This window comes from Penaeus monodon, chromosome 18, assembly GCF_015228065.2.
Source record: "Penaeus monodon isolate SGIC_2016 chromosome 18, NSTDA_Pmon_1, whole genome shotgun sequence".
NCBI classification, from domain to species: Eukaryota; Metazoa; Arthropoda; class Malacostraca; order Decapoda; family Penaeidae; genus Penaeus; species Penaeus monodon.
In genome coordinates, this window is record NC_051403.1 from 41,623,099 (window position 1) to 41,633,098 (window position 10,000).

At 54.0% G+C, this 10,000-nt stretch overlaps 1 protein-coding gene across 1 annotated transcript in view; it reads left to right on the plus strand.

The window, feature by feature from the left end:
- The first annotated feature begins 5,420 nt into the window (after positions 1 to 5,420).
- The window catches only part of LOC119584784 (mucin-5AC-like), a 38,394-nt gene continuing 33,814 nt past the window's right edge, over positions 5,421 to 10,000 (plus strand). Inside the window, exon 1 of the mRNA XM_037933432.1 lies at positions 5,421 to 5,499. Coding sequence (XP_037789360.1) covers positions 5,421 to 5,499 — 79 coding nt within the window. The remainder of the gene's footprint in view (positions 5,500 to 10,000) is intronic.

Here is a 10,000-nt window from a genome sequence, read left to right on the forward strand (position 1 = left end):
CCCTCCCTTCTCCGCCTCCCTCTCCCCTCCCCTCCCCTTCTACCCGTCCCGGAACCTGTCTTTCTTGAACATGTTATTGCCCTGTTTATCAGCCTCACCGCCCTGTTCATCTTTTGCTCGGCCTTTTGTTCCTTCCTCTCTTCGCCTCCCATCGCCTGGGCCGTTTATGTTTGGGTGTTTTCTCTCTCTCTCTCTCTCTCTCTCTCTCTCTCTCTCTCTCTCTCTCTCTCTCTCTCTCTCTCTCTCTCTCCTCTCCCTCCTCTCCTCTCCTCTTCTCCCCCCCTCCCTCCCTCCCTCTCTTCTCGCTCTCTCTCTCTCTCTCTCTCTCTTCTCCTCCTCTCTCTCTCTCTCTCTCTCTTCTCCTCTCTCTCTCTCTCTCGTCTCTCATTCTCTCTCTTCTCCTCTCTCTCTCTCTCCCTCTCTCCTCCCTCCTTCCCTCTGCCTCTCTCCTTCTCTCATCTCTTCCCTTCCTTATCTCCATGTCATCCTTCGTCCTCCTCTATTTCTCCCTCTCCCTCTCCCTCCTTCTACGCTGTCTTCCTCTTATATCTCTCTCCCTCCCCCCTTCCCTCTCTTCCTCTTTCCTTCCTTCCTTCCTTCACTCTCTCTCCCCTCTCTTCCTCCCTGCTTCCCTCTCCTCCCTCCTCCTTCCCTCCCTCCTCTCCCTCCCTCCCTCCCTCCACGCTACCTGCTGTTTTGCACGGGAACAAGCCGCGCGCTACAATTGGAGCGTCCACATGCATACGTAACGCGGCGAGAGGAGTGTCTTGCGGCGCTCGGACAAAGGGGCCCGGATGCGTCGCCGCTTTTGGTCACGCTGTTAAGTTCCCTTGTGTCTTCCGCGATGTGCGAGCCTTTTGCTGTCAGGTAAGGAAAAGGTGGGAGGCAGCGAGGATGGGAGGAGAGAGGAGTGGGATTGGAGGAGTGGGATTGGGAGGATTCGGCGGGTGAAAGGGTAGAGGGAAGGAGTGTGGATGGGGAGGAGGGGAAGGAGGGGGATGGGGAGGGATTCGGTGGGGTGGGAGGGGAGGAGGGGAGGAGGGGGATGGATGGAGGAGGGGAAGGAGTGGGATGGGGAAACGGAAGGGAAGGAGTGGGGGAAATGGTGCAGGAGGGATGGGGTTTGATGGGAAGGGATGGGGTGAGCGAGGGGAGGGAGGGAAGGGATGGGATGGGAAGGGATGGCCCGTCTAAGCGTCTCTCTCGCTGTCTTTGGAAGCGCCTTTGGAGTCATGTTTTCTTTGTTGTTTGTTTCACCTTTTAAAAATCGCATTATATTCTATCGCTAAAGAAAAATATACTTTTTTATGTTTTTCATAGTTTTTTTTCATTTTGTATTCTTGAGAATGTGGATGTGACCCTTCCGGGAAAGAGGGGCGTTAAAGGGTTCGTGTGGAATCTCTCTCTCTCTCTCTCTCTCTCTCTCTCTCTCTCATTCTCATCTTTCCTCTCTTCTCTCTCCTTCCGTCTCTCTTTTCTCCTCTCCTCTCCTCCTCTCTCTCTCTCTCTCTCTCTTCCCTCTCTCTCTCTCTCTCTCTTTTCGTCTCTCCCCTCTCTCTCTCTCTCTCTCTCTCTCTCTCTCTCTCTCTCTCTCTCTCTCTCTCTCTCTCTCTCTCTCTCTCTCTCTCTCTTATTTCCAATCTACCGTTTATCGAGGTATCGGTGCTTTCGCTTATTCTCCTTCCTCCATCCTTCCTCACTTTTTTATTCACTTTCGTTGCTTTACTTATCTTCTTCATTACAAATCAGGTTCGTCTTTCTTCTTCCTGTTTCTCCCCTTTCTCTTCGTTTTTTATCATCTTTTTTTCTTCTTTCCTTTGCTTCATCATCATCAATTTTATCCTCCTCCTCCTCCTCCTCCTCCTCCTCCTCCTCCTCCTCCTCCTCCTCCTCCTCCTCCTCCTCCTCCCCCCCTCCCCGCTGCCTCCTCCTCCTCCCCCTCCCCCCTTCCTCCCCTTCCTCCTCCTCCTCCTTCGTCCCCCTCCTCCGCCGTGGCTCCCCCCTCCCCCCCTCCCCCCCTCCTCCTCCGCCGCCGTGGCTCCCTCCCTGCCTTCGCCCGTTAAGTGACGAGGGAGAAACTCGCTTATCGCCTTCCCTTCTTGCAGCCTCGCCCTGAACTGACCTCGTTCTTGTGCTGATCTTGAGGTGCTGTTCTTCTTCTTCTTCTTCTTCTTCTTCTTCTTCTTCTTCTTCTTCTTTTCTTCTTTCTTTTTTTTCTTTTTTTTTTGAGGGGGGGAGGTGAGACCTTTTTTCTCTTGAAGGATGGAAGGGGGAGGAGGAGGAGGAGAAGGAGAAGGGAGGAGGAGGAGGAGGAGAAGGAGAAGGTGGAGGAGGAGGAGGGGGAGGGGGGACGGAAGGGGGGGAGGGGAGAGGGAGAAGAAGAAGTAAAGGGAGAAGGAGAAGGGAAGGAGAGGGGAGGGGAGGGGAGAGGGAGGGGGAGGGAAGGGGCGTGAAGGGTGCTCGAGAGTGAGAGATTGTTTTTTGGTGTGGCAGCCAGGCAAGCGGAACAAGGTTAGCCCTTCTGATATTTAAAAAGGAAAATGATGTTGGGTTAATCTTTTTTATTTTTCCTTTCCTCCTCCCTTCCCTATCTCCGCCTGCGTTTCTCTTTTTGTTTTTTATCTCCCGGTTCTTTTAACTCTTCCTTTCGCCCATTCTCTCTATCTTTTTCTCGCTTTCTCTATTCTCTCTCTCTCTCTCTCTCTCTCTCTCTCTCTCTCTCTCTCTCTCTCTCTCTCTCTCTCTCTCTCTCTCTCTCTCTCTCTCTCTCTCTCTCTCTCTCTCTCCCTCCCTCCCTCCCTCCCTCCCTCCCCCTCTTTCTGTCCCGTTCCCTCTGCCTTTTTCTCCCTTTTTCCTTCTATCTCTCCTTCTCCCCCCCCCCCCGCTCTGCGCCCGCCCGCGAATTCCTTTCAGGTGCCACAGAAGCCGCATCCAGAGGGACCCTCAGCCTCGCGCTCTCCCAAGGAACTCTTCCAAATCTTTCACATCATGTAAGGCCTGGCGGTGGATCCCGACGCAAGGGCCCGCTCCTCCGTAGAGTCGGCTGGTCCTCGGCTGGCTGCGGGAATGTCGCCCTAGTCTCCGGCGGGGGATGGCCTTGTGTTGCCGCCGGGAGGAGAGACGGGACGGGTAGGGTGGGAAGGGGGGGGGGGGCGCAGGAAAAATCTTCTTACTGTGACAGCGAGTGAGTTGTCCGTTTCCAGAATTTTCCATCTGGATTTTTCCCCTCCCCCCTCCCCACCCGCCCGGTCTCGTGTGGGCGGGTTCGGGTGGGTTGTTGGGGCTGCTGGGGAGCGTCCGGGGTCTGTGGTGGGTCGGTGGGTCGGTGGGTCGGGGTGTAGGAAGAGTCTGTTTACTGCTTTACTTTGTGAATTTTCCTTCGGTCGGATGGAGTGTCTCTGGAGGGAGGACGATGAGTATCGGCGGGGGCGCAGGCACTGGCGGAGGTGGGCGGGGGTGGGCGGGGGTGGGGCTGGTGGAGGACCTTCGGTATGTCACCTCCGGAACATTGATCTGTGTGGGGAGGGGAGAGGAGGGGGGGGGGGCTGGAGATCGGATGTGTGTGTGTGTGTGTGTGTGTGTGTGTGTGTGTGTGTGTGTGTGTGTGTGTGTGTGTGTGTGTGTGTGTGTGTGTGTGTGTGTGTGTGGTTTGTTTGTTTATTTGTTTGTAAATATTAGTGGATATGTGTGTATGTGTGTGTATTTGTATGTGTTAGTGGATATGTGTGTATGTGTGTGTGTTTGTGTGTGTTAGTGGGTATGTGTGCGTATACATGGGCGCGAATGTTTTTGCGTGTCTGTTTGTGTGTCTGCGCATGTGTGTCCATAGCCGTGAGTGGACTATCGCGGCGAGATATGCATGTCTATTATGTGTATGCATGTATGTATGTATGTGCCTGCGAGTGAGGTGGCCGAGTATTAATATCAAGTGGGCAGGTATGTAGATTCAACCAGTCTCTGCTTTATGAACCTGTTTATATGCAGATTGACGTCCCTCCCTCCTCCATCCCTACCCTTTCCCTGCCCCTTCCCCCTTTCCCTGCGCCTTCCCCCTTTCCCTGCGCCTTCCCCCTTTCCCTGCGCCTTCCCCCTTTCCCTGCGCCTTCCCCCTCTCCCTCCCCCTTTCCCTCCCCTTCCCTTCTCACCGTGGCGTCCCTTCCCTTCCTTTCATGCGGCTTGTATTATTATTATATCCTTCACCCCGGCGTGATCTCCGCCTCGGGAGGAGATGCGCGGAGATGCTGCTGCTGCTGCTGTCGCGTCCGTTGAGGCTCCCCGTGGGCGGCCATGCTTGCTTGTGGGCGTGCGTGGACGGGGGGGGGGGGGCAGCAGTAGTTGGTGGAGGAAGGAACGGGGTAGGATTGGGGTTTTGGTGGAGGGAGGAGGAGAGGGATTGGGATTTTGGTGGAGAAGTGGGGGAGGGATTGGGATTTTGGTGGAGGAAGAAAGCCCATGATGTTGTTGGAGTTATGGTAGTAATGGATGATGAAAGTAGTGTTGGAGAATGTAAATGGAAGGGAAGATGGTGATGATAATGAGCTGTGTAGGTGGAGATGTTTGTGGTGGTGCAGGTGATGTGGTGATGGATGGAAGTGGTGGAGAGGCGGTAGAGGGACGTTTTAGTGAGGTCCTCGAGGATAATGAACTAACTTAATAGAGGCAGTGGGAGTTCAGGTAGTAATTGTCGCTCTGTTGTGGCGCTGAGAGGCTGTAGAAGTTTGTTAATGAGAGAGAGAGACAAGCCGACGGACGGACGGACGGACGGACGGATGGACAGACAGACAGACAGACAGACGAATGGACGGACAGACAGACAGACAGACAGACAGACAGACAGACAGACAGACAGACAGAGGAAAGGGAGTGAACGAGAGCGAGAATACGTGCGAGAGAGCGAAGGATCCGGGTCGAGTGCCAGAGACGCCAGCGCTGCCGGAGAGGCGGCGAGGGCGAGGGCGAGCGAGAAAGGGCGGGCGTCGACGGGATCAAAAGGGCGGCGGCGGCGGCGAGGGAGCGTGTGAAGGCCCGAGCGAGGAAGGGCCGGGCGATCCTCTCATCACATCCAGTTAGCTAAACTTTTCTCATCAGCCGCGTACCCACCACGCCCCCCTCCCACCTCCCCGATCTCTCCCTCTTTCTCTCTCTTTCTCTCTTTCTCTCTCTTTCTCTCTCTTTCTCTCTCTTTCTCTCTCTCTCTCATTCCTTCTTTGTCGGTCGGATCCTGTTTTTGTCTTCCTCACCGTTGTCTCTCTCTCTCGCTCCCTTCTCTCTCTCTCTCTCTCTCTCTCTCTCTCTCTCTCTCTCTCTCTCTCTCTCTCTCTCTCTCTCTCTCTCTCTCTCTCTCTCTCTCTCTCTCTCATTTCTCCCTCTCCGTCTCCCTTCCCTCTACCCCCCCCCCCTCCCGAGATGGCACCCGTGGCATGGAAGCTGAGCTCAAGATCCCGAGGAAAGTCTTTGGAAATCTCTGGTGCCGCAGCGTCTCGCGGTGCCTTTTGTATAGTCAGTCTCAGAGACGCGGAGACCTGCCTGAGGGAGGGGGAGGGAGGGAGGGGTAAGCAAGGGAGAGAAGGAGGAGAAGGAGGAGAAGAAGTGAGGAAGAAAAAAGTATAATGGTAATAGCCAAGAAAAAGCATAACGAATATTAATTTAAAAACAACAATATATATATATATATATATATATATATATATATATATATATATATATATATATATATATATATATATATTGTAAGTAGGAGGTGGAAAAACAAAGGCAATAAATATAACAAAAAGAGAAAGAATAGAAAAGGGAAGAGAACAAGACGAAGTAGAAGGTGGATAAAGGAAGGAAGAAGAAAGAAGATGACGAAGAGGAGGAGACGAAAGGAAGAGGGGGGGGGGGTCCGGAAAACAGGTTAAGGCTGAAAGAAGGTGAATAGGAGACCGATTAATAGACGAGAATTGGACGAAGAGTGGGAAGAAAAAAAGCGGGAATATCAGAGGACAGCGAGGGCGTATGGGAGGGAAGGAGGAGGAAGAGATAAAAGAGAGAAGCGGAGCAGCCAGGCGGGAGGAAGATAGGAGTGAATGAGCAGAACCAGAAAGGCGAATGAAAGGAGACTCAACACCCCGACAATAACTCCGAGAGAAAAAAAAGAGAGAGAAAGGAAAAAAGGAAAAGAGAAACACGCTACACTGCCTGAAAGCGAAAGAAACGCGGACTGCATGGGAAGACACGCACGTGGGAGGAAGGAGGAAGAAGCGGAGGAGGGAGAAGAAGGGAAGCAGGAATGGAAGGAAGGAGAGAGAGAAAAAAAAAAAGGGAGGAAGATGGCAGGAAGAAAGGAAAGAAGGAAGGAAAGAAGAGAGAGAGAGAGAGAGAGAGAGAGAGAGAGAGAGAGAGAGAGAGAGAGAGAGAGAGAGGAGAGAGAGAGAGAGAGAGAGAGAGAGAGAAAGAGAAACCGAGAGGCAGGATAGAAGGGGGTTTAGACGGTGAGATAAGAGGAGGATTATGGGTGTCACAGGAAGAGGGAGAGAGAGGCAAGACGAGAGGGGGGGACGAGGGGAGAGGACAGAGGGGAGAAGGAAGAGAGGGGAAGGAGGACAGAGAAGGATGTAAGTTGACAGGTTGAAGAGAGCGTCGGGGCTCTCGGCGAGGGCGGAGCGGGAGGCGCGCGAGGAGGGTGTGATAGCAAGATAAAGAAAGACAACAAACAGGAGGCACACAAAGGGAAGCAGAGATCTGAGGATGCGGCGAGGGAGGAGGGAGGAGGGAGGGCGGGAGGGAGGGAGGGAGGAGGGAGGGCGGGGGCTCCGTCGCGGGGGTAGGGAAGGGAGGGAGTGGGGGTGGCAGAGCGAATGGAGGGAGGGAGGGAGGAGAAGAGGATGAAGGAGAAAAAGGTGAAAGTAGAAAAGAAGCAGGAGAACTGAAGGAGGAAGGAGAATAAAGAAGAATAGAATGGGGCGTAAGTAGACAGGGTGAAAGGAGGGGAAAGGGGAAGAAAGGAGAGGAGGAAGAAGGATAAAGGAGAAGGAGATGAGCCGCAAGAAGAAAAGGAGGAGAGTAGGGGGGAGCAGAAGAAACGAGAAGAGGAGGAGGAGGAGGAGGGGCAAGGGCGCGCCGCGACGGGAGAGGAGGATTTCCAGATTATTACCTTCGCATCAGTGTCACTCGTATGACAGTACCCCTTCCTTGTGGCCGAGGGAGAGGGAGCAGAGGGGGGGATCTCCCCTTCCCCGCCCCACCAGACCCCTACAGAGACCCATCCCCTCCCGGCTTCTCCCCCTCCTCCCCTCCCCCCGCCCCGCGACCTCCCTGGGTGATCTCTCCCCTACAAGGTGGCCCTTCCGCCGCTGACAGGAGGAGCGAGGGCCCTTCGTGGAGGCGAGTCCCCGCCCGCCTTCCTTATGCTCCCTATCTCCCTCTTGCATCGCCTTCTGCGGTCTCGCTCCTTTCATCGAACCCTCTTTTGCGTCCTCCATCTCCTCCCCCCTCCCCTCCTTCCTTCTCCTTTCTACTCTTCCTTTATTTCACCCTCCTTCTCTTCTCCTTTCTCTTTCTCCGTTCCTCTTTCTCCTCGCCATCTCTCCCCCCTCCCCCCCGTGCTCTCTCCCTTCATCCCCGACGCTCGTGCATTTTCCCGACACCGGTTCATGTAGATGCCGTACCTGGGGAGTGGGGGGGGGGTGAAGGGGAACGGGGAGAGGGGGAGCGGGGGGGAGGCGGACAGGCGTGCGGGAGTGGTGTAGGGAACCCGGCCTAATTGTTGCACGGGGACCTGCTAAATTACAAGTTTCCTTGTGTGGCAGTGCAGGTATTTGCGTCCGGCTGGGGGAGTGACGGGAAGCTGAGGAACTCTTTACTGGGGAGGAAGGGGAAGAGGAAGGGAGGGGGAGACGGGGACGAAGAAGAGGGGGAGAGGGGAGGGGTAAGAGAGGGGGAGAGTGAGAAGAAAAGGGGGAGTAGGGGAGGGTATGGAGAGGGGGAGAGGGGAAGGGGAAGGGAGGGGGAGAGAGGGAAGGGTAAGGGAGGAGGCAGTGTTGGAGAGACGTGTATGGCGAATGGTTAGATTAAGGGGGAAGGGGGGAAGGAGTGGAGGAGGGGACAGCAGAAGATAGTGGGCGTGAGGTGAATAGGGCAAGGATCAATAGAAGATGTGAAATGGAAGAAGGGGAAAGAGAAGGAGGAGGAGGAGTTGAAAAGGGTAAGTAACAGATACGAGGAAGTATCTTTTTTAAAGGGAAAGGGGAGGGGGGGGGGGGGGAGTCTGCAGTGGCCTGGGTGCTGCGTTCGTGGTCGAGATATTTTTTTTTCCGAGATGGCCGGCCTCAGACAGCGCCGCGAGTTACGGTGACCGCCGCCGTGATTGTACAGCTGATAAGGATGACGTTAGGGAACGCCAGCATGGTAAACGCACACGGTCACCTCTCATTATGGGCCTCACCTGTGCGCTCTCTCTCTTTCTTTCTTTCTTTCTTTCTTTCTTTCTTTCTTTCTTTCTTTCTTTCTTTCTTTCTTTCTTCTCTCTCTCTCTCTCTCTCTCTCTCTCGCCTCTCTCGTCTCTCTCTCCTCTCTCCTCTCTCTCTCTCTCTCTCTCCCCTCATCCTCTCTCTCTCTCTCTCCTCTCTCTCTCTCTCTCTCTCTCTCTCTCTCTTTTTCTTTCCCTCTTTCTCACTCTCTTTCTCTTTCTCTCTCTCTCTCTCTCGTCTCTTCCATCTCTTTGTCGCTTCTCTTCTCTCTCCTTTCTCTTCTCCTCTCTCTCTCTCTTCTCTTCCCCCTCTCTCTCTCTCTCTCTCTGCCTGTCTGTCTGTCTGTCTGTCTGTCTGTCTGTCTGTCTGTCTGTCTGTCTCACTGTGTGTGTGTAAGTATGTGTGTATGTGTGTATGTATGTATGTATGTATGTATGTATGTATGTAATGTATACACACATCCTTGTCCGTCCGTCCGTGTCCGTAAGATCGGGAGCAGGTACTACCGTGGGTCAGTCTGGACAAGAACCTACAAGGAAAGTGGTCCGAGCAGGAGCGACGTAATAATAATGTTGTCGGATTAAGAATTATCGGCCACTTTCGCCATGTTGAAAGAGGGGGTGATATTGGAGGCGGTAGGGGAGAGGGGTAAAGAGGGGAGGGGAAAAGGGAAAGGGGAAAGGGGTAGACGAGGGAGGGGAAAGGGATAAAAGGAGGGAGGGAAAAGGAGGTAGATTGGGAGAGGTTGAAAGGAGTCGGGGGAGGGGGAAGGGTTAGATGGGGGAGGGGCGTGGTAACGATGGGAGTGATTGCGATTGCAATGACAGCAACAGTTAGGGCAAAGCTTGGGGTGAGGAAGGTTGGGAGGGTTGGGGGGTACGGGGGAAAGGGAGGAGGAAGGAGGGGAGGGTCGGATGAGGATGAAAAGGAATGTGAGAGGAGGGAGGAAGAAGATGAAGGGGAAGTGAAGAATCGAGATGGAAAGGAGGAGGGAAGATGAAACAGATGTGAGGGAAGGAGATAGAATGGAGGAAGGAAGGAGAGGAAAGGGAAATAAAGGAGGAAGGAAGATGAAAGAGAGATGAGGGAGAGAGAAAGAATGAAGCAAGAAAAAAGACGAAAGGGAAGTGAGAAAGAATGAAAGGGGGAGGCGAAAGAAGGGTACGAGAGAGAGGAGGAAGAAAGAAGGGGAGGAGGAGGAGGAGAGGGGGGGGCCAGAGGGCACATACCAGCGTCCTCGGCTGCCTTTCCATTCCTCACGAGTTTTTGTTTTTCTTTTTTCTCTCCTTCGGGTCGCCGGGCGCCTCGCTTCCCAGACGCCGCTCGCCGCACCTGGGACGTCGGCGGCGGGCGTGCGGGCGTCCTTCCTCCTGCAGCCTCGCGAGGGGCGGGGAGGGCGCCGTGGCAAGCCTCTTGTACTTTCCATTCTCTCTTTCTTTTGCTCTCTTTATACCCTCTTTCCCTCTTTCTTCGTCCCTCTCTCTCTTCGTCTCTTTCTCTCTTTCTTCGTTTCTCTCTCTCTCTCTCTCTCTCTCTCTCTCTCTCTCTCT